We start from the raw sequence: 25,135 nt of genomic DNA on the forward strand, positions 1-25,135 counted from the left end.
TAGCGCCTGGACGGGAGTTTTGTGGTAGGCTTTGCGTTTTGTAACGCTCACCTGATTCCCGTAGAGGCGCCGGTCTTGACTGGGCGTATACCGTATCTTCAAAGGTGATGTGTAACACACGGCTGGCTCTTTGGGCTGGACGTCTGTGCACTGTATGTCTGACTCGAAGGGTAAGATGTCTGCAGATAGAAAATATGGGATTAAGGAACTGGGTTATTGAATGGTTCTCTCTTCTTCCCTTTCTCTTCTCCTGTAGAACCCCAAAGGTTAACGCTCTCACCTTAGGTAAGTGAACGCTGTGCTCTCCATCTGCCTCGGGGCAGGGTGCTGTAACCAGTTTCTTCACTGGATAAGGGGAGCAGGCCTCTTGACTTCAGAGGACTGCTGTCCGTAGTTTACTGCACGAACGGTAAGTTTCGAGTAATTCTAATGTCTTTAAAGTCTTTAGTAATGATGTCTCTTGTTTTGCAGGGTTCCGGCGATGGCGGATGACGGGCTGAAGTGAGTTGAAGATGGAGCCCGTGTGATGAATAGAAGCGCCTGGAAGCACGTAAGTAAGCGCTTGTTGCCTGCTTCACGATGCGCTCTAACTGTCTTTTTATTTTGCAGGTACAAGTTCGGAGCGGCTGCAGGGTGCCGGAATACCCACTGGGTTAGATGTGGAAAGGAGTAATGGCACGTGAGTATTAAAGTTCCCCAATGTCTTTAAACGCACCTTGTTTTGTCTTTCAGATGCGGGATGCAGCGCCGAAGGCCTCCGGAGCGTGCGAAGAGTTGGTAAGCCTTTGTCTTTCAGATGCCGGAATGCAGCGAGAGGCGTTGGTGACAGCCGATGGACCAGGTAAGTGAAGAGCTGTCACTGAAGACCGTAATGCTAACCTGTTCTTTCTTGTCTTTATAGGTGTTGCTGAAGACTGGATTCAGGATGGTAAGCCTTTTTCCTTAGGCCCAGGATCAGATGCAGAAGACACGATGAGCGTTCTGCTGCAGAGGATGCAGAATAACGCAAAGCAAGATTCATCCATCGGGTGTGGTTTAAATAGCCTCCTGTAGTGCTTAGGTGTCTCCTTCCACAGCCACGCCTAGGTAAGAAAAGAGTTCCTGCTTTCCAGAAGAGTTCCAGTGTTCTGAATCTAGGGAGTGGCTCCTGCCCCACCCAACAGGAAAAGTAGTTCCAAACAGAAGAGGATCAGAGGCTCAACTGGCAGGCAAGTAAGCAGCATGGTCTGCTGCAGGTAAGTCCACCCAAGCATTATGAGCCCGGCGCTTCCAGCGCTAGGACTGGGCATATTTATGAGCCTGGTGCCACTGGCGCCAGGACTGGGTCCAAAAGGTCCCAATTGGGACTGGTTGGCACTCGGAACCTGGGTTATGGATCTGCTTCCAAGGGAGTTGTGAAAACCCTGACCTTTTGGAAGCAGAGATCATGACAAGCATGCACTCTCAAGAGTGGAGGAAGATTGGTCGTAGTAGTCTTAGATTTTAGGTCCACTTATCCGATGGGGAGTATGTGAGCGGTGCCACATCTGCGTTAGAGCAGAGGGTTGTGTAGTAAGTGGCAGACCTTGTTAGATGAGAGTTGCGTGTAGCGTAGGCAATTTGTATAGTTGCACCATTTTTATATTCTTTTGGGTTAATGAGTCCGAACAAGAGAAGAAAAAAGGGGAAATAAGCATATGTGCTAGTGTTTTGTGAGTAGTTGCGTTTTATCAAGGCAGAGTGGAAATTGTCGCGGTTTTTGTTCATTGTGGCTGTGAAGATTACGGAAGGGCTAGGGCCGAACTAACGTGTAAATATTGAAATAGCTGTGTCAAATGAGAGAAGAAGCAACCGCACTCTGTGTACTAACATAGGGCATTTTTTGAGGGAGTGGGTCTATGAAGAGGGCTATTTGTGTACTAATAAAATCTAATAGGACTGGCCTGTGGAGAAGGCCGTTGTGTGTAAGAGTGGAACAAGAGGTGTGAGAGGGCGGGGCCTGTGGAGATGGCCAGTGTGAATGAAATGAGGGGAACGAGTTAAGCGGTAAGTATAAGATTGAGTGAGTGGAAGTGAGTGAATAAGAATAAAAGAGTTTAAGGTTTAAATAAATAGGGGAAGTAGAAAAGGGGAAGGGAAGAGTACTCTAACAATCCCGAAGAGGGTGCGATAATGTCCTATTGGAACACGTGCAAAAAATGGCCCCCAATATCGCAATAAAATAAAGAAGTACCACGTTCAGTGGCCAAACGACACAGTGGGGAAGTTTTATCAGGAATGGCCCAGACAGGGAACATTTGATAAGAGGATTATCGACAGCATGTACTCGTATCTGTCGACTACCTATAAAGGACATTATCTCAAAAGGAGGCAGGACATTCTAGGGGTCTGGAAGTTCTACGGAGAAAAGAAAAAGGGGAGGACGAAAAGGGGAGTGCACCACCTCCCTCCCTATACAACCACAGTTTAAACCAGTTGCAGGATATTCAAACCCTAGACGAGTATCTCAAGATAAGGAGAGAATAAACAAGAGGAAAGATGAGTGCAAAGCTAACTCTGTTAGTAAGGATGAGAAGGCGAGAAATAAATATTTAGTGCACATTAAAAAGAGCACACAACAGCAACTTGACTCTGTGTTCAGCGAAGCAGATAAAGCAATGGAAAGGGAGATTGAGAAAAAAGGAAAGGAACAAGGAAAGACAGCTGACGAGCAGGGATGGACAGCAGGGCGCATACAATTTAAAATCGATTACTGGAGACAGGACTTTGATGATGGCAAATTAGATACGACATAGGGTGATCACACTGTATTAGATTCTGAGGGCCATAGAGACAGCGACCATAGGGGTGACAGATTTGACACATGCAATTTAACAAATATGAGCAGGGGAAGGAGAAGAAACTAAAGGGAAGAAGAGGAAAGGTAGGAACAATTGGGGGCTGGCGAAATAGGCTTTGGAGTAGAAATACTAGAATAGCAGTACCGAAAAGACCACGGCAAGGGAATAAGCCCAGAGCACGAACACAGATGCCCCTGTTCCAGAAAGCAAAATGTGAGGTGCATTATGTACCCTGGCAGACAATGGATTGGGATAATTTGGTCTAAAGTCTACATTCACTAATGGCGGGAACGTGCAAGTGGATTTATGTTTTTGATACTGGTGGTATTGGTGGGGGGAACGAAGTGACATTTGGCAAAAAGCAGGATATAACTAAGTTCTTACATACATGGCAGAGCACCCTTTAATAACTATCGAGCACATGTGTGGAAAGCTCTGAACGAGCTCTCTCCAGATACATAAAATATGGGATAAATATTAGCATGTAAAATGACGCCAGATGAGGACCCTGCAGAATATTAACGGTCCATACAAGAGATGTGGACACAGGAAAATAAACAGTACTGGGATGACAAAATATCCTTGTTTTATAACATCTTAGTGAGTGGCCACCCCGCGGATGTGCAGTTTTCCCTAGGAAAAATAGTTAGGATAGAAGCAATAAGGGTGGTCCGAGATACAGGCATCTATTGTGCACTATTGTAAGAGGAAGCAGGAGAAAGTTAGAGATAACAGACAACGCAGTAAAAAACAGAAAATAAATGAGTGCAGAATAAACTGTCTAAAATAAGCATGGAAGGAGCTGTGCTTACGGGACCGGTTGTCGTCCCACCCACACAACAACGGGGCATCCAGTAGCAGTGGCAACACAACAAGGAGGATACACACAAGCACCATACAATCAGCAGTGGGGGACAGTGCAGATGCAACAACCAGGTTTTTCATATGCGGGCGGACTAAACAATTACACGGGACAGTACCAAACAGGGAGAGGGTATGATACAAGAGGAAGGGAAGTTTGGTACAGGTGTATAGGACCACGGTTTGGAGGACAGTGTTTTGCATGCAGCAACTTTGGTCACTTTGCCCGAACATGCCCACTAATAGCACAAACACGACAGCAGAGAGGAACCAGCACTCTTTGCCCGATCATGCCCACTAATAGCACAAACACGACAGGAGAGAGGCACCAGCACTCTTTGCCCGATCATGCCCACTAATAGCACAAACACGACAGCAGAGAGGCACCAGCACAGACACAAGTATAAGAAAAAGTAACAATACTGGGGCGGAATACTGTGCCCCAATACACAGGAGTGACAGTGGTGGGCAGAAATCCATTTGTCTTCCGCGAACCCTTTTTTCCAATAAGGGTGCCCACGACAAGTGCAAGTGTGTCCTGTCCTAGTAGTAACTGAAGACCCAGGAGGAGCCCGAGGTAGCAGTGTAAATAAGACAGAGGGGATTTTCCTTTCTCATAGATACTGGGGCAACCGGATCATGTATAAAAGAGGGATTTCCATTGACAATTTTGACGGTTCCTCTCACTAAAGATTTACCCTTAACGATAGGGACGCAGCATACTGTAGCACCGTTATTGTATTCAAAAGGCACACTTATCAACATTCGAGGAAGAGACTTGCTCACAAACTGAACGCCACAATTTCATTTTCAGAGAAGGGGATGGTGTGCGCTTCACCTAGGATGTACCCAGCCAGAAGCCCTCAGTCAGGCTTCACATCACACAATGTTCTCAGGGTGTTATTGGTCACCCTAATTCGTAGGCATCCCTCTGTCGGGTTCACCATGTGTCAAAGACTTCAGAATTTACAAAGGATTTTACTGCACCCGTCTATGACCACTTTGACCTTTTCCTTGTGGCTCTCCCTAGGCCTTCTGGTATCAGTAGTTTCTACAATATGGGGGTCCAGCCAGAGTCTCTCGAATGAGCACCCACGTGGTGCCCGTCCTCTCTGCAGCTGATTTACAGTTCTTTGACCTTTCCTTAATTCACCATTTGCAACTTTTCTTCAACACAGTTATGATACGTTCAACACAGTTGTTTCTTATCGGTTCTCCCCTGGACTCACCGGCTGGAATGAACCGTTGGCTTTTCTTGTATCTGGAGTCAAGGACGTTACAACGGTAGCAAGTGTCTCTCCCTGTCCTGCTTATCAGTGTAGAATGGCTTTGTGTATCATTCATCTGCTGCAACACACGCTTGCCATTGTTCGCAGTCTTATGTTTCCTTCGGGGGTCTGGGTTGGAAAGGGCAAGGTCGCTTCTCTCCTTGTCGCCCCTTCGGTTCTCACCGCCTTTCTCCTCCTCTTGGACTGTTGTGCTTGGATAACTCTCTCGTTGTGCTGTCTGCCTTGCTTGCAGTGTGCTCTTGTGCTCCACCTTTTATCCCTGTGGGCAAGGGAAAGGGCTGTCAGGTGTGTGTAATTCTGGTCAATTGCCTGACCCTTGTTTTCGGACATGTCAGGTAAACGGCTCTGGTGTTAGTCTATTGTCTTTCGTGTTGTGAGAAAGTGTTTGTGTCTGCGTTTGGCGGGGGGGGAGTAGAGTTTCTAAGTATCCTACGTGGTGGGATGGGTAAAAGGTCTTATGCGAAGGGGAATACCGTGTCTCACGCTTTGATGTCCCACCTCCACTCCCTGAGGACCAACCCATCCAGGTGATCCTCCCGCACTGGTCCACCCCCATGAACTGAATGAAATAGCGATGGCCATGTCCTGGCCACCTGGATGACAGATCCCGGGGCTAGTAAGTGAGACACCTTCAGGTTTCTCACACTTCCACCCCATCGTTTGTTTCATCGCTCATCGGACTATGGGCCAACCTGTGCCTATTCTTTCCCAAGGGCCTGGGTTACACAGATTGAATGTCCTCTGGACTCTGGCCCCTGCCACTGCGCAGTGAATTTTCTCTCACTGCTCCCGACCCATACAGAATGCAGCAGATTGGAAAATCTGATCCACTTCGACAAGTAATGATCTCCCGCTATATGCTTGTTTTTCTTGTAGATGTTTCTAGCCTTGGTATGAAAAGAAATTCTGTTGCCTGGTTTGCTGGTTGCAATTGCAGTGTTGTTTGTATCATCTGCTTGATCCTGGAGATAATGCACCTTTTTCATTTTAATTTCCCAGCATATGGTGACTTGGGGGATACTGGGTGTGAATCATGTGAATGTTAATATGATACGTTTTTATTGCAGCTTACAAAAGCCCATCGACAGGGTCACATGGTGAAAGTGGACTGGCTGGACAGACTGACATTTAGGGAAATCGAAATGATCAATGAGGTAAGTCCTTGTGTGTCTGTGCTCTTTAACAGTATGTCTGTTCTTGGAAATTTACACGTGTTTTAATTCAAACAAATTGTGGTTTTAAATTATGTGTTCAATGACAGTATGTGCTGGAACTTAGACAGCTTTCACTAGGGAGTGACAGAACAATGCTTTTTCCTGCTTTGAGAATGGGCCTCCCCAGTGTTTTTGTCCCACAGCAACCTGTACAAGTACTGGGTTTCCTGTTCTCGTACCTCTCCATTGTGGACGTTGCTCTATTTAGAGGCTGTCTGCACGGCAGGCTATAATTTCTGAGAACTACATCTCCCAAGATGCATCCAGTTTAGAAGCCCAAACCCGCAGCAGATTCTTGAATGTCTTTCACAGATTCAGAAAACCGGGGAAAAATGTAACTTATCCCAACCCCCCTTCCCAGCAGTAGTGTTTGTTAAGGAGAACATTTTTCTCCCTCCCTTGTAGCTGCAGCATTTAAGGAGAAACATACTCCCTCCAGCCTCCTTAAAGAAAAACGATTTTGCCAAGGTGGGACCTTGGTAGAGGTTTTTCTGTCCCTTATGACATTTTATAAACACTTGAAACCCACAATATGAACCTCTGTGGAGGGGAACTGCCAGGCAATGAGGTGGAGCAGGAGACAAGCACTAGCACTGGAAGCCAATTAGCCAATCAATTCAAAAGTGCGTCTCTGCCACTGGCACGACCGTGAGGGCTTTAAAACTGAGGCCAAGATCCACAGACATTCGGGGGGGCGTTGCTAACTGGCCATGGAATAGGATGTGCTGCGTGAAGAGCTCCTGATAATCCGACTCTATTTTTGCCAAAGTTACCTGTTGAAACTGCAACGAGCGCCTAGAACTTTGGGTATCAGGCGTCGGAAGCCGCACGCCAAGTGAAGTTCGCTGGAGAAGTTCATAGTCCCGGGGAATTGTGAGATATACATGTTTTTGCTGGTGCGGCTATGTGGCCGCTTCAGCACCAAGATGGCGGCTAACAAAGGAGAGGCCTCCGAGGAGAAACGAAACTGATCTCCCTGAACTGCGGGACATGGCTGCGGTAAATTGCCTGGAGGAATAGTACAATAGGGAAATATGGCAGAGTGTTCGAACTAGCACCATGAGAGCGCCTGGCCTGGCATTTGCTAATGGAGCCTCGACGATCTGACTGTAGGAGGAGATAACAATGGATGCTTGGGCGACGAGGCCTACGGAAGTTGAATGGGGAGTGTGAGGCCATAGCCCATCCGTAACACAATTCAAAGTGCCATCTCGAATGTGAGTTAGGAGGCCTGGGAGCCAGACCATTGTCGGACTGAGGACAGTGCAACAGCTGCATTAAGGCGGAGGCGTACAGGAGTGGAGGGCAGCGCCATGTCGGCGAAAGGGTTGAGAGTCAAGACTAAGCAACCCACGATGGAGTCTTTCACGAAAACGCAACGGACCCCCTCAACATCGGTGCAGAGCATGGTCATGACCCCTGCGGAAGACGCCCCCGAAGGGGACAAGCACCAAATCCTGGAGGCCATAACGGGACTGAGTGCTAGGCAATGGCGGACCTACGCACAGCTCTAGAGAATAAGATTGATGCTGTAGGTACGGAACTCACCCTGCTACGTCAAGATGTTAGGGCGCTTGCAGAAAGGACCAGCGATCTAGAAAGTGGGGTGAAGATTAATACCGATGTTGGCACGAGCAATGTGAAAGAGATTCATGTCTTAAAACAACAGGTCGCCAACCTGGAAAATCGTGTGGAAGAGGCGGAAGGAAGGGCGAGGAGGAACAACATTCGCGTGGTTGGCCTTCCGGAGGGGGAAGAAGGCCAAGACCCCACAAACTATGTTGAAAACATGATCCTAAAAGGGATAAGAGCAGGGAATCTTTCGCAGGGATTTACGGTGTAGAGGGCGCACCGCGCCCTAATGACCAAAACCCCAGCCGGGGGCCCCGCCAAGACTGATCATCGCAAAGATCCTGAATTACAGGGACAGAGAAAAGATCCTCGAATATTTTCGTAAGGGCGGCACGATAGAGAGAGCATCCACCAACATCACAACATACCCGGACTATACGATACTGGTGCAAAGGCAGAGGTATAGTTACGTCGCCGTCAAATGAAGGCTGAGGGCGGCGGGAGTCAAATATATGCTGCTGTATCCGGTACGATTGAAGGTGCTACATAAGAACAAAGCGCTATCTTTTGATACCCCGGAGGATGTTGTCACATGGCTGGACCTGCAGGGCTGCCCGGAACAAGAAGCGGATCGTGACCGGCGGGATCATACCGAATGAAGATTTTGTAAGGAGGAGGACCCTGATTGTGTAGAGAAACTGTAACTGACTGAACTTTGAACACAATCTGAGCCTGGTGCTCGATTTGGACTGGAATATAGTGAGTGTAACTGTAATTGGTAACGATTTGGCATCTGTATGCGTAATGTTTTTTGAAAGGAGCAACAGAACGTGGACGACCTACACCAATAGATTATTAGTTTCAGTGGCCATTAGGGCGGCTTTACCCTACTGAGCCATGAGTATTAGCTTGTGCTAAGCAGGGCTAGATGTGGGGGTGCCTGAGATCCAGGAGTGGAGCTGGGCAACGGTTGGGGAGGGTATTGTTGGGGGAGGGATGGGTGGGAAGAAGGTGGGGGGATGGGAAGTTGAGTGTGTGTGTGGTTATGGGGAGTTTGAGTTTTGTTTCGAGCCTATTTGGAGGAATCAGCATGTTGTACTTGCGGTGCATGAAGGGGCGGAATCGGCGGAGGATCGGGAGGGTGCTTACTAACGACCTATGGGGGACCTCAGGATAATAACGTGGAATGTTAGGGGCCTTAACAGTTATCTGAAAAGAAACCAAATCATGATGTATCTGAAAAGGCAGAAAATAGATATCGCACTACTACAGGAGACGTACTTGACGAGAGAGAAGTTGGACCTGGTAAAGAGAAAGTGGAGAGGGACTGTAGTGGGCTCGCCATACTCTGCATATGCCCGTGTGGTGTTAATCTGGGTGGCACCGCATGTCCAATTCAAATCGATACAAGAGGCAATTGAGACTGATGGAGGGATGGCTATATTGCGAGGGCTGGTGGAGAGCAGGGAGGTATGCATAGTAAACACGTATGCCCCCAACCAAAACACAGCAGCATACTTCAGAGCCCTGTGCACCAATCTTAGTACGTGTATAGGGAGCGCGGTGATCTGGGGTGGGGACTTCATTTGTGTGTTTGATCCTGTGGTGGACAGATCTATCTGATGGCAGGGTGAGTAAGCCTAGCCCAGCGGCGAGAGCATTGCAGATACTGCTAACTGATTTTGGCTTTGCAGATGCGTGGAGGATGAAACATCCCACTGAGAGGCAATGCTCGCACTATTCAGCCCCGCACCAACTGCACACTAGGCTTGATTACGTCTTTGCTACAGCAGATGTGATATCTGAGATCACTCAAATCGAATATAAGGCTAGGGTCCTCTCGGATGACTTGCCCCTGATCCTCGGATGGCAATATTGCCCCCCCCCCCGAGGGCGAAGATCCCCACATGGCGCCTCCGAGCGGAGGCGCTTAAAGATCCATTCTTTAGAGAAGATATAAGGGAAGAGATTACTAACTTCTTTGAAGAGAATACTGGGAGTGTTGATTCCGCGGGCACATTATGGGAAGCTTTTAAGGTGGTGATGCGGGGGGCGGCCATTGCTAAGTCAAGAGGGTTACAGGGTGGGGTTTTAGCTGACCTGCAGAGGGCGGAAACTGAGCTAGAAACAGCATTGAAAAGCGGTGACGTAGATACGGAGCTGGTACCCCAACTACAGCAACAATGTGCAGGGCTTTGGGAAAGACTCTGTAATCTCAATTATAGGAAATATGTTGAGAGGCAGCACGCGGGGGGAGACAAGACAGGCCGCCTTTTGGCCTGGCTAGACAAAAGCAAGACCCCTAGGCCTCCGATTAGGACCATTATTAGGGAGGACGGAGATGAGGTGGCCACGCAAGAGGGGGTTAACAAAGAATTTGTTGAATATTACAGAGTGCTGTACGGAGATGACGAGATGGGTGACCAGCGCAAGATAATCGAAACGTTAGAAGACATAGGGCTGCCCAAGATAAGTGAAGAAGAGAGGGAGGAGTTAGATGAGCCAATCACGTTGGAGGAGTTAGAAGAGGTTGTGAAGCAGTTGCCTACCTGTAAGACCCCGGGAGCAGATGGGTTCCCCAGCGAATTCTATAAAGTATACAGAGGAAATCCTCCCCCCAATGCTGGACATGCTTAATGAAGCGTTTGAGATAGGACGGCTGCCTGAGTCACTCAGAGAGGCGATCATAATACCGCTGCCCAAGCCCAATAAACCGGAGCATAGATGTGGTTCCTACAGGCCTTTGTCGATGCTAAATCAGGACAGCAAGATTCTTACCGCTGTCCTAGCAAATCGATTGCAGAAAGTGATTGGTAGACTCATACATCCTGATCAAACGGGCTATGTCCCGAGCAGAAACATAACACACAACCATAGGCGACTTCACCGGGTGGTCGAATGGGGTAGTATGAACGAGGGTGAGATGGCGATAGTGTCTCTAGATGCAGTTAAAGCTTTTGATTCGGTCAAGTGGTCATGGCTATTGGCTGCTTTGGAAGGGTATGGAATGGAGCCGGGCTATATCAGGTGGGCTAAGATGTTGTATAGTGAGCCGCTTGCGAGGGTCCGAACGGGAGCGGTGATATCCGAAAGATGGCAACTTGGCAGAGGCACCAGACCTGGGTGCCACTGGTCCCCGATGCTTTACATCTTAGCCCTGGAGCCTCTGGCAATATGCCTTAGGGCACAGTATGATGCGATTGGCATTGAGGTAGGAGGGGAACGACACTTGATATCCTTGTACGCGGACGATTTGTTACTGTACTTGCAATACCCAGAAGAAAATCTCTTATACATACTTGAAGTGATGGAAAGGTATGCAGAGTTGTCGGGCATCTCGGTGAACCCCCAAAAGTCTGTCATATTCCCGCTAGGTAGCTATAAGGGGACCCCTGTAGATAGACTACCGGTGCTACAGGTACCATGGGCAACTAACTCTTTTCGCTATTTGGGCATAGATGTATATCACACGGTGCAAGAAGAACACAGACACAATACGGAAGTAGCCGTCGAGAAAATTAGAAACAGCATGCAGTTCTGGGCAAGATTGCCCTTGGCGATGATGGGGCGGGGGGGCCATGCTTAAGATGGTAGTTCTGCCCAGGCTCCTGCATTACTTTAGTAATATCCCATACATAATACCCAAGAAGTTTTTTAGTAAATTGAACAGCATGTGTAGGGATTTCCTGTGGCACGGTACCCGAAATAGAGTGGCGTTTTGGAAACTGCAGAACTTTTATGAAAAAGGAGGTATGAGACTGCCTCATTTTGAGGCTTATTATTTGGCAGAATAGTTACAGTATGTGGCCAAGTGGCTTTCTGATGAAGTGACCCCTGAGCACAGGGTGCTTGGACAGGACTGCACCCCGTTTTATTTGAAAGAAATGATTTGGCTGTCCGATACTGAAATGAGTGGGCGTCCTGCGATGTTTAGGCTTGGATGGAAAATTTGGCGTAGGGCTTGTTGTTTGATGGAAGTTCCATGGCCGTGCCTCCCGCAGTTACCGCTGGTTGCTTTGACAGGAGGGGATGATGAGCTGAGGGCGATTGTTAGGACCTACTGGGAATCAGTGGGGCTGGCAACGCTAGGCGATGTTTGGCAAGAGGGATCCATTAAGGAGTTTATAGAACTCAACGAAGAGGCGGGGCTACACACGGGCCAATGTGTCACGTACATTAGATTGGTGCGGATGATTAAGAACACCTGGCCAGAGACAGTTTTGATAGAAGAACCAGATGCAGTTTTGGGAGCAATATATGATATATCCGAAGGAGGTCATGAGATCTCGAGACTGTATGAGATGGTGATGGCTAAGGCGGGGAAAGATTTGACACATCTGAGACTGGACTGGGTGGAGGAAGTGGGGGCCCCGATGGAGGACTGGGTGTGGGAGCGTGCCCTGGGCTACCATAAAAAAGTGTCTAGAAATGCCAGATTAAAACAAATACAGCTGTACGTAACGCATAGGGCATACATGACCCCCTTGAGGATATCTAAGTTCCGAAACGCTGGAAGACAAGTGTGCCCTAAATGTAACCTGGAAAATGCTGACATGACACACATGTTTTGGTCGTGCCCGATTATTAGGTGTTACTGGGGAGAAGTGGCGCAGAAACTGGCTGATTAAGGGGTTACTCTTGTCACAGACACAGCCTGGGCCTGCTTACTCGGCGGGTTCCCTAGGCCACGGAAACTCAAGCATATTGAAAAACTGAGAAATCTGGCGTATGTGCTTGCGAAACGTAGGATCGCCATGGGGTGGAAGAAATGCCACAAACCTAAGGTGGATGTATGGTGGAAGGACTTGCAGAAATGGGCGGAGGCTGAAACGGTGGCATGGCAAGAAGTGAGTAGCCGGGCTGATGAAGGGGAGGCGGGCACCCTGTTGGCTTGGAAAACGCTAATAGCAGAATTGTTTGGAGTAATATCAGATCCAACAGACTCCGAAGAGAACGAAACCCGGCCGCATGTGCCAAACATTGAATGAGATTGACAAATAGGCTCACGGGGGGGGGGGATAAGGGGAGCAGTGATTAAGATAACTTGATGTGTAATGGAACTATTATGATTATGCTGCTTGTTTGGTTTTTGTTGTTTTGTTTGCATAAAATTAATAAAATAAATTTAAAAAAAAAAAAAATCCACAGACATTCTCTCTGTTCTCAGAGCTGCGCTGACGAGTATGTTGACAAAACTCAAGAGCACCAGATCAGGGAGCGTGGAGCCCGTATTGCACCAGAAGAGGAGTGTGCTCCAGTGTGGAGAACAGCCACTTGAACCTCAGAGGAGGGGTGCGCTCCAGTGTCGTGGATAAGAGTTCCCAAATCACAGAAGAGGGGTGTGCTCTTATGAGGGTGTGTGGTGAGGGGCTGGGTCGGGCAGGTGGTTCTCCCCAGTGAGGGGTAGGAGAGCCCCTTGAGACCAGATTTAAGAGACCCCTGACCCAAGAGAAATGGGGGGGTGAAATACTTTAAAAGAAAGAGTGACTTTGATTCCCGGAAGAGGGGATGTGTAACAGTAGAGAAGAGCCCCCTTGAAACCAGTATGGGGTGTGCTAAACGGGAGGAGCCTTTTGGCCCTGGAATAGGAGTGGAGAGGAGAAAAGCTCTGTTATCGGGGTCGGGGTCATTTTGGGACACTTGGTAAAGAGAGGAAGCAAATCCACAGAAAGGTGGAGAGGTGGAGAGACCTTGTGGTCTCCAGAATACAGGGGAAGGACTGCGATTCAGACTGTGCTTTTCTTGTTGCTGGTCTTCACATATAATCCTGCTTTCAAGGACTACGTTTGCCAGGAATCTTTGTAACAACCAACCTGAAAAACTTTTCATGCAACAGTATTTTGGTTTCCTTTTGCATAATAAAACCCTTTAACTTAAGTTTATTAAAAAAAAAATATTAGATTTTAAAAAACAATACAAATACAAACAGTTAAAATGTCATCATGCAAGCAATTTAAAATACAACAATGTATCATCAACAGTAAATAACCTCTATATACAAAGTAAGGTGAAAGAAGGGTGGTAATGGGGGGATTGACATTAAACATACAGTTAATAAAAACACCCCAAATATCAGAATATTTATCCAGCTTCATCTTAACCTGAAAAGGCCTGCTTGAAAGAAGTGACAAATCAATCAACCAGTCATCCACAGAGGGCCTAAGATCACTTTTCCAAAATGTCAAGATATTTCTTTTCCCCTCTAAGAGGGATCTGTAAACCCCAAAAGATAAAACAAACGGTTTAATGCCAATCGTGAACAGGGCCAGCACACATATAATGGGGATATAGTGGAGAGCAAGGCATAACACAAGATCCACCCATTGGAGGACTTCACCCAAAAAGGGCTGGACTTTCTGACATAACCAAAACAACTGCAGAAAGGTGCCCACCTCCCTCTTACAGTTGCAACAAGTGTCCTCATTAGCTTAGCTTCATGCTCCAGGAAGACCAGTAAATACAGTGAGAGGTCCTCTGCTGGGTGTGTCTCAAGCCCACATCAACCTTGAACCTGGAAGTACCTGCACATATATGACCCCACTCACCATCTGAAAACTTGAAAATCTGAACACCACGTAGCCGACCATGCTCGAGTGCAGTTCCAAACTCTTTTGGTGTGAGGAGCTTATGCAAGAACGAGACAGAAAGCGACATACTCTTAGCCAAATGCAGAACCACAGGCACACTATGCAAGGAGGCATTCAGAGGTGAAAATTGAATTCCAAAAGGTGACACACCACCTGATAAAGAGGAGCCTCTGAAGGCCGCAGCTCATTCTGTATCAGCAGTTGTGTGTTCCTTGGACTGTACCATTTTCCCTGATCCCTGTTGTGGTCCTAACATTTCCAGGACAAGTTGGTATTCTTTGAAGGTACCAGTGATAATGTATTCATTTCTGAATAATAAATCACTGCAGATCAGTCTTTGCCATTCAGTAGCACTGTGTTTGATGTAATATTTGTATCACTTGTTTTCTGAATATTCTTTTGCGTACGCAGAGTCCTGATTTGGCCAGTGTTACCTTATTTCTTATAGCCAACTGACTGTTGTAGACTTTCTATGTGTATCAAAGATTTTACCTCCCTTATCTACTATGTATGTGTTGTAATAATTCCTTGTTATGATTATATTGCTAATCTAGGTGGAGTGTTGTAACAGAACACTGTTCATCCCATGTTGTAGCTATAATTTCATGACTATGTGTATGCAACTTACCTCTGTATAGTAATCTTTATTTTTTTCTCCCCAACCTTAAGCATTATAAATATAGATATTGTATATTGCTTAGTATCTATTTAATCATCATGTTGCTTATGTTTAATGCTTTAGATGAGAGAGTATACATATTTTAAAGTATGTGTGTGTGTGCAGTTTCCACTCTTGTTTAATTTTCTGGCACCCACTGTCCTAAATCCCAGTCCATCCACTTCACTTCTAAGTAAAGCCTAACCTTCTACGCTATGTTACTCATTGAGAGGGTTTTGTTTTAGCTTGGTGGAGACCCTGTTTTCCTCCTTAGAATAGATCTCTTCACACCCCTCACCAGAAGGCTGTTAGGAAATCACCTTACAATAGGCTAAGTGGATATCTTATAAATGCAGTCCAGTCTTTACCAGCCCATGCAGGTCAGCAGAAGTGAAACTTCTTCACATATGCTGTGCCAGATATTAAGATTTTAGACAGTAACAATCCACATGCAGGGCTCCCCCTTTGGCATGCACTCTTTCTGCACCTGAGAGAGGAAGCATCTTCCTATAATCACAGGAAGCCGTAACCTGTAGGTGCACAACTCAGGCATTTGAGAATCCCCATCAGTCGCTGAGATTGGCGACCAGGGCCCTCATGTGTCCTTCTGGGTCCTGGCCTCCCACCCAACCTCCAATCGCCTTTAGCCCCCTCCCATTCCCAGCACTTAATTTTTATTTATTTATTGTGCATTTGTAAGGTGTTTATACATCAAGTAAATTGTGTTTCAAAGCGCCCACTGTGCAATATGGAGCGAACATGGGAATGAAAGGCAAATATAGCAATGAGTGAGGCGGTCCTACAAGGCCTTGTAAGCATTCAGAGGGTACAAGTGCAACTTGCCTTTGGATTCCCACTGGCCTGTGCTGTCTCACAGGCCTGAACTTATTGTATTGGTAGTTGACCACTCTTACCAAGTGATTGCTGCCACGCACTTAACGGCTGTTTGACACCTACTCCCTAGCTCTTCCCTCAGTGGAACTCCTAGCACGTAGCCCCTCCCTCGTTCCTTCTGTCTCTCTGCACTTGCACGTTTTGATGCTCACAAGGCCTAGTCGGACCGCCTCTTTCCCTCCATTGTTATTATATTTGCCTTTTGTTCCAGTGTTCCTCCCTGTTGGCGCTTTGAAACACAACTTACTTGATGTATAAGCGCCTTACAAATGCACAATAAATAAAATAAATAAATAATGAATATCCACAAGATAAAGTTTCATTCAGTGAATTCAAATGAGCACTCATTTACCTATTCCATGGTTTGCCTGAAAACTGGATATGCCTGCAGGCTCGAGGGCCAGAGTTGTTCACCACTACCATAAACTTACACCTCTTCCAAGAGAGATGAACCTGCTACAGGTAGCCCATGGTTTGTAGTGATATTATCGAAAATAAAGCGTCAAACAAAAGTTTCAGAAAAAAAGCATCCAAAGTCAAAGCTTCGACAGCAGATGGGAAAAATGCAAAACGTCATTCCATCGAAACCAAATCATCGTAGATAGTAAATAATTAGACTTGGTACTAAATAACAACGATAATTTCCCCGAAAAATGTGCACGTTATGGTGGGGAGCTGATGAAAACCCGAATGAGGCAGGTGGATTGGTAATAGGTCGTACATGTGACAAAATCCCATTGCATGTTGTGGCTCAGATTCCGGAAACCAAACTAATCCAGCGTTGCATAAAAAGAAAAAAAACAAATGAAGGAAAACCTGCCGATGGCACTGTGAACATATGACGAAATGGAAATTCCAGCAATATTTAAAACAACTGACAAGGGTGAACAGTTTTACAGAAACAAAAAACCAAAAGATACTAATATACACAACAAAAGATAACTTATCACACCTTGGAAATTCGAAAGTGTGGGATGGCGACGCCACGTTTTAAAGCATGTCCTCACCCCTTTGCTCAGTTTTATAGTGTGCACGGCACGATAAACCAGACACTTATACCACATATATATTAATGCCAAATAAAACAGAAGAAATATACAGATCTATATTTGGGAAACTAAAAGAAGCAGTCCCGGATAGAAAGCCTACAACCATGGTGATGGACTTCGAACAAGGACAAATCAAAGCATTCAAATCAGTATATGCAGACACAAACATCCAGGGATGTTTTTTCCTCTTTAGCCAGACCATTTGGCGAAAAATTCAAAAACTGGGCCCCCAATCAAAAAATATCGAAAACAGCGAATTACAACACAGCATTAAACAGTTATTTGCATTGGCATTTGTAAAGGAGCAACAGGTGATGAAATATTACAAAAAATGTATTGACACAGACTACTACAAAGTAAATGAAGAACATTTACAGATTTACTGGACTACATCGAAAGCACCTTGGTAGGGCAACCGACACGCAATGGAACACGGAGACGTGCAAAATATGCAATTTCAATATGGAACTTCTACCTAGCAGTCAAAGAAGAAAGATCAAGAACGAACAACATGCTAGAGGGTTAGCACAACAGAATAAATAAACAATTCAACACAAGCAACCCAACTCTCTGGCATTTTTTAAAGCACTTAAAGTGGAACAATCGGCCCAAGAATTTAAAATGGCACAAACCATTTTGCTAGAACATACCCATACAAAAAAGAAAAAGTACAGAGATTATGAACGTGTACGAACTATAGTAAACAGATTTGAAACAATGGATTCTATTAGCTATTTAGAAGCACTGGCATATAACCTGAAATGTTAAAGAAAGGAAATACTCAACAAAAAAGTCGAGTTTCGCCAGAATAGTACAATCCGAGGAATCCCCAAAAGAAATCCAAAAAGCAAAAAAAAAAGAATCATTTGCAAACAAGAAAACAAAATCCATGACCAAACCATGAAAAAATACAGAATCCGATCCAAGAAGTAGAATCCAACATCCAAAAGAAAAACCGAAATCTGTCCAGTTTTGCAAAAACAATCCAAGATCCAGCCAAGTAAAAAAAAAAAAGAATCCAATCCACGATGCATAATCCAAAATCCAAGGAAGAAACCGAAATGCTGAAAAAAAGGCAATTTTGTTTAAAAAAAAAAGAGAATCCAAGTTCCAGTCCCAAAAGAGAAAAGTGCGATCCGGCGGAAAAAAAAATCCAAAAAAGGAGTTTCAAACGACCCAATCAACGCGAAGGAAAGAACTTACAAAATGCGTCCACGTACACATTACGTACACATCATGCGTTGTACGTCAAACAACATTAACATACAAATGGACAAAATCAAAAATAATACAAGGACACCATCTACCAGTGATATAAATTACACATTTACAGTTAACATAGACTACCTTTAAGTTGTAAAATGCAAACATTAGTTACCAAATTAAATATATAATTAAATATTAAATACAGTTATCAGGATATCATAAACATATTAAAATAAATTACAGAAGTATTTGAAATAAAGAAATTATTTAAAATAAAGAAGAAACTTGTAAAAAATAAACAAGCCTACCTTGATTTTTTTCACATGTGTATTCTTTCATTTAGATATCATAATCAAATTATTTTCAAAGAAATGACTATTCGAAAGAATTTCATTTCGAAAGAAAGTATTCACAGGATTTATATTCAAAGGTTTGTATTTCGAAAAAATGACTGGATACTGTAGCCCATCCCTCCATGAGCCCTGGATCTACAAGATTGTTCATCTGACTATTGCAGATGAAAATGATAGAGGCTTGTGTTATAAAGTGAACTTCTCCAGTAATGTCATCCGTACAGATAACGCAGACTCCATGGAAGAAAAGTATTTCACTTTATTTACCTAATGTACAGGTTCCAGTTAGTCTTGTGTGCTGGTAGCAGAGGCACACCCACCAGCCATCCTCTGGCATCTCCAGCTCAGGTCTCAACTGACAACTTGCAAATCCTCATGCACCATCATACATTAACATTCACTGAGCTGTGAATCACAACACTCACCAGCATTCGAAAAACCGTTGGGAAGTTCCAGCAGGACAACGGCTTAGGACATATAATAGATTGCAACAAAGACAAGACACAACAGCTTGGAGAAACAAACATGTTTGCTTGGAGTATCAGAAATCTTCAACCTCTACAGCCCAACATCCACCAAAATCACCTTTTCTCAGGATCCACAATCCCTAATGTAGAAGTTATCTTTTATTTTGAATGACTGACATATAAAGTACTAAGTGAAAGCTAGTGACATCTTCTGTAGGGACTAATACAGGAGGATCCTGAGAAGTTAACCCTTTGCTGAAACAATCAAAATGGCAACAAACTGTATTTGTTTTATCAAATGTTATTGACTTTTTAGATGACCTAATGCAACAAATAAGTTGCATTAGGTCATCTTAAATTAAACTATTGTCTCACATAACACACATTAACCCCCTCTCAGATCTGTATAGTTCTTTCATTATTTAAACTGCATCTAAAATGTAACGAATACTATACCTATTGCTGTCACTTTCACTTATTTGCCAATATAAAATAATGCCAATTGCTAGCGAACTACACTTCAGTCCAGATTCCCAGTAACGTCATACAGCATCTTATCACAGATCAGTTCCTCAAGTCAATTAGGCTTAATTTCTAGAGACAGTCAGTATTTCCAATAATGCAAGGGCCCTCTGACTCACTGAACACGTCGGCTCACTGTTTTAAGCTTTGTTAGGTTATCTGAGCATGCCGTTTGTTTTGAACTGGTATGATTGTTTCATATGGGTATGCTATTTATGTCTGAAGTGCAAACAACATCCATATTTTCTACCACCAAACATGTAATATTGGTGCATCATTTTTCATTCACATTTCCCCAATTTTGCAGCAAGTAGCATGGTGGAGATCATTTTGACGCCTGATGTGTGAAAAGGATATTACTTTCACCAGGATACACAACACCACCACTCTTCAGCGTCATGGAAACTGATCATTCAGCACCTCTGAGCTAATGGCCGAATCTGCTTTCCAAAATGGTCTTATCTTGAAAACAATCCCACCACATGTGGTAGAGGGCTTTCAGCTTTGTCTCCAAAACTGATCAGTTTTCCCTGCACAGAACATACATATTTTTGTTGGAGTTATGTTTTATTTGCATTGTTTAAAGCATGGACCTAGCTCGAGAGCAACAAGCACCGTTCAGGGTGTGGTTAGCCAGTGTTTCAATTGGTACGTTTTAACAGTAGCACAGTACTGTTAGTGGCTGCCTGTTAGTAAATCTGTGCGTCTATTGGATTAGGCTAGTTATACTTTTTTTAAACTGAATGAACAACCCATAACCCACATTCTGGTATAGAACACATGTAGTGGAAGCTTTCGTGTGGGCCCAAATTTCAGACCATACCCCCTCAAAGACTAATTTTCCAGGTCATGCTTCTGTATATTCATGTAACCCCAATATAGTTGTGTTTGAGTAACTACTAGGATCTTATCAATGCTGGAAAACACACCCTTCAGAGAGGGCTTTGCAAATGGTAACACATTTCTCATTGTAACCTCTTTATTTAGACTTTGGATAAACCAATGGATGAGGCATCAATAGGTTTAATGGAATCACATCAAATCAGATCATAAATACATCAGCGACTAAGTCCCTCCTACTAGAGAAAGAGCCTCATTTAATTGTGGGGGTGAAATGTGAGTTGTTATTTATCAGAGTGAAAGGTAGAGGGGATGTTGTAAATCCTAAGGGAAGGTAAAGCGCATCCCACACACAAGACTGTCTTAGTAACTGAAATAATTTGTAGTGACTTAGGACTCATGGATTTCACTAGCCATAGTACATGCAACAGGCTCTCTTCACCCACTGCAGTTTTGATGGATTACTAATGATTATCTACTTTGTATCTTTTCTCCCAGTATCCTAAATTGTGTAGTTTGGTAATATTTTGTAAGGTCTGGTGCCTTCAAACGCCTTTGTTATGAGAGGACAATGGTAGTTTCCTTGGAATTCTGACTTTTCTGCCTTTCTATATAAAGTGTGTGGCCTCTTTAAAAGATTTTAACAAATCCGATTTAATATAAGTGATAATTTCCTGAAATGTATATTTTTAAAAACTAGGAATCTTTATTAATAATTTCATATCAGTTATTGTCATAACTGTGATTACAATTCAACTTCACTCTGTCAGTCTAACTATGATATTTAAATGTAACCCCCATACTTAACTTTACATCAGACCTTCCAATCGAATAACCCATACAGGTTTTCCTCCCCTTTATTCTCCCCCAAGCCCTTACCCCAGGTCATCAGACAATTTCCCAAGGTATTTAAATTATGTCCTTATTACGCCATGCAGGGTAGTAGGCCAAATGGTTTCAGGTGTTAAGTCATGTTGTATGTTTGAATGGTCTCTCCTCGTCCCTTGTAGAAAAGGCGACCACACCTTCTTGAATTTGTGAAGATTTCCATTAATGGTTTTAGACATCCTTTCAACGCTCAGCGTGTTCCAAATCCGCTCTTACCAGTGAATGTCTGATGGGACCTTTAGCAGTTTCCAATTCAGTGATATACAACATTTTGCTGCCATTGGCAGCTGCTTGCATAGAGTTCGTTTTCTCCCTCTTAATACTCCCTCTTCCCCTCACTAACATTATAAATCACAGATTCGCTGGTATTGTTATCGCCACTCATCCACTGGTGGCCTACCTGATCTCTTGCCAGAAACTGTGTAAATGTGTACATCCCCACCAGATGTGTAATGTCGTCGCCGGGAGCCCACACCCCGCTCCAACAGCTTGTGGGGTGCTTTGGATCCCATTTATTTAATGTGGCTGGCGTATAGCGCTATCTATATTTTCAGTAGCAGTTCTCCGTTCATGCTTTTATACGACCCCACATACATTTTATACCACTCCTCTTCTGTGACTACCCTCTGTGACGAATTACAGGTTTTCGTCCCTTCTCCCGTGTGGTGGAGGGTTATCCCACTGTGAGGCTAGGGAGGGGAGCCCGCTCCGCAAGACCCTTGCTACTGGTCAGTGCAAGTGGGACCTCACCAGGAGAGACTCTCCCTTTGGGGACAAGGATTCCCGTTCCTGTGAGGAAATCTCTCAACCTCATATATGGGACTGCCTATTATAACAAATAATGTGACATCTTTTCATTTGGCTGAAGGCAATGTGGAAAGAAAAGGAAGATGTCTCTGTAACAAGAGACACACATTTAACTGGGATGAGTACAAGGAGGACGGGAGGAGAGCTGGCTGTACAGGGGGAAGCCCCCTGACATCATCATGCCTTGTGGAGGTGGAGTGAAGGCAAGTCGCTGGAGCCCATAACTTTCATCGAGAATACTAGTACGAAACGCGGGAGGCCCAGTGTGTGCAGATATGACGAAGCATTGTGAGGAGGAAAGAAGGAACAAAGTATTCAGTTGTGGCGTGATCACAAGTACAGTGTGGTCACTTTGGACTTCCTGACAACTGATGAGCATCTTTAGTTTCTTTAGATAGGTAGGGTATTCCTTCTAGCAATAGGGAAAGTTAGGCCTTTTAATTATAATTTCATTAAAGATATTTAATAATGTCCTTGGGTTTCCCGGCTCCTCGTTCCGACCCGCCATACTTTCCTTGTTGCTTAGTCCAAGTTAACCTGTTCACAGCTGTTGTATAATGTTGGTTTGCAGTCCGAATCTTATAAATGTTTGCTGTCATCCCCTAGGAGGGGATAGTGTCTGGTAGATTATCGATTTAAATTGGGTTAGTTTCCGGGACCCCCATGCTTTATTCTTGAGATACAATGCCAATTGTCTCACCTGGTAGTAGGAGATGCTGTCTTTCTTTAAACCAAATGATTCCTTGCATTCTTGGAAGGAATTGATTTTCACATTTTTGTAGGTGTCCTCCAGTTTGGTCACTCCGTCGTCAGTCCATCTTTCAAATCTGTTATGTTCCAGCCCTAGGGAGAAGTTGGGGTTTCTCAGAATCTGGGTCAATGGTGAGGAGAACGATGTCAGGCCTAGAAGCCCATTTACTTCATCCCAGATTTTGAGGGCGTTCATATTGACCTGGTTTGCTTTAAGTGATATAGGCCTAGCGCCTTTTGGCAGGCAAGGGCGTTTCCAGATCCATTCTCTTGCCATCGCTTGCTCCAACTGAACCCACTGTTTATATGATTCGGACAGGGCTCTCAGTTGATATTGATATTGATATTTCATTTGTATCGTGCCCATACACAAGTGTTTGTTACTCACCACGTCGTATCTGCTAGGGGCGTAGGATAGACATCCCGAGACCAGCGAGGGAAATCAAGGATCAGAACCTCCTGTACCCGACAGCCAGCTTTTCTTCACCTGGCATCCTAGAAGTCAAGCTTCCTCAAACTCGAGGGAACTGTTTTCTACGATACACCCCTCTGCTGTTCTACAAGTAGATAGACAGAGGAGTTGATCCCATAAAAGAGCGGGGGAACAAGTGCACCGCCAAACCAATGCTGCAAGAAAAGACAGATGTGTTAATACCAAGCTGAAAATCCAATGCAATAGAATTCTAACTATCTAATCTTAAGGAATACCTGAGTGATAGTCTTGCTATGAAGTCTGAACCTATAGAGAAAACCAAAGCATGCCTTAATTCCTAATTGCACTGAACTAACACTACCACCCCAGTCAATGAGTATTGTTCTTACCACCAATGTGTGAATTGCTTGAATCAAAGGAGAAAGTTCCAGAGGCAATGGAGGGATAAAACAATAAAGAGGAAGATTAGAATGGGAATACTAACCTGGGCGGCACGAGGGACGCGCTAGTCACGGGCTAGTGCACTGGGCAGCATAGCGTTCGAAAGTGCACTTATTGTTGTTTGCAGTTAGAAATGTCCAGAAAAATAACCAATACAGAATGGTATGACGTAATGATGGAGGTTCAGAGGAAAGCGAGGTAATGTTTCAGTAAACAGGCAATTGGAAAGATGGCAGTAGAAAAAAGACCACTATTACCTGAACACCAGAAAAGATGCAGCCGATGCTGAAACAAGCTCTCATGGTATCCCAGGATCCTGGAAATGGAGTCCGGTGGCGGGCCGTGGTCGGAAGCCAGGAAGTACGACTGAGGCAAACTCAGCAGACGAACGCAGTCAAAAAGCAGTCCGTGGTCGGAAGCAAGAAGTAATGCCGAAAACAGAATCGGGAGGCACAGCGCGATCCGAACAACGTTCCAAAGTCAAAAAACTGTGCAGGCAAGCCGGATACAGAAACGAGCAGCAAAGAAGGTCCTAGAGGCAGTCCGAGTCAGGAGGGAAAGGTGCCACAAGGGAATGGCGCTTCAAGGAGTTGAACGGAAAGGAGTCTGTCAATGTAGCTTCGGTATAACGCCCTAAACAGGAGCAGCAACGCTAATTAGAAGCACCGATGAGAGGGAGAGAGCTGGATTTAAGCCATAGTTCGGAGGCGGGGCTTGTGCGGAAATGTAGTCGGCAGATGCATCGTTGTTGACAATCTCCATGGCAACCTCAATTTCTGCCAGATGGAGACTCTCGCGCACCGTTTGACTTTACAGAGCGAAGGTGCAGGTAAACGCTGCACATTAGATGCATGTCCACATGTAGCAGTTTCAGAGCAGCGACGAGGCAAGAGAGGTAAAATAAGGGAGGACAAACAGCGATCTTACTAGGCCCAGTGACATTGAGAACGTGCAAGTGCAGGGGAGAGGGAAGGGGGAAAGTGCAGGGTTTCAGGGGGGAAGTGGAAAGTGTTGAACACGTGATAGAACGACAACAGGTAGTGCGGCTAGCAGGTGTTAAGTACTAAAATAAGGTGTAGACAACAGGTGTCTGATAAGTGCTGGAAGGGGACTGTAGGGTTGCAGATACAGACCCAAGTGCAGGCTTTGCCAGGAGGTAGTGCCGGCGTGTGGCTGGGAGGGCAAGGATATGGGCCCGGAATCAGGTAACCAGATGCCCTGTGCCAAAGCAGACAGAATAACACGGGGAGAAGCAAAGAGGAAGGTCTTGAGGTGCTTCCGGAACCGAAGATGGTTCTCCTCAAGTTACAGAGTGGCAGGGAGGCCCCAGTCGAGGAAAGGGATCTACCCCACAACTTGTTGCTTGGAGAAGCGGTTGACCCTGAGGGAGTTGGAGGTGAAAGAGCGAAGAGCTCGAGTACGAATGTATTTACGGAGGGAGAGTTGAAGGTATTGTGGACCCAGGCCCCAGAAAGCCTTGTGGAC

At 45.0% G+C, this 25,135-nt stretch overlaps 1 protein-coding gene across 2 annotated transcripts in view; it reads left to right on the top strand.

Moving 5' to 3' along the window:
- PIK3C3 (phosphatidylinositol 3-kinase catalytic subunit type 3) overlaps window positions 1-25,135 on the top strand; it is a 1,987,152-nt gene that overhangs the window by 347,136 nt on the left and 1,614,881 nt on the right. For both annotated transcript variants that reach the window (XM_069626883.1, XM_069626882.1), the window contains exon 5: window positions 6,037-6,123. In XM_069626883.1, the coding sequence (XP_069482984.1) occupies window positions 6,037-6,123 (87 nt within the window). The remainder of the gene's footprint in view (window positions 1-6,036; window positions 6,124-25,135) is intronic.

Source organism: Ambystoma mexicanum, chromosome 6p, assembly GCF_040938575.1.
Source record: "Ambystoma mexicanum isolate Mex_15411 chromosome 6p, UKY_AmexF1_1, whole genome shotgun sequence".
Lineage (NCBI taxonomy): Eukaryota > Metazoa > Chordata > Amphibia > Caudata > Ambystomatidae > Ambystoma > Ambystoma mexicanum.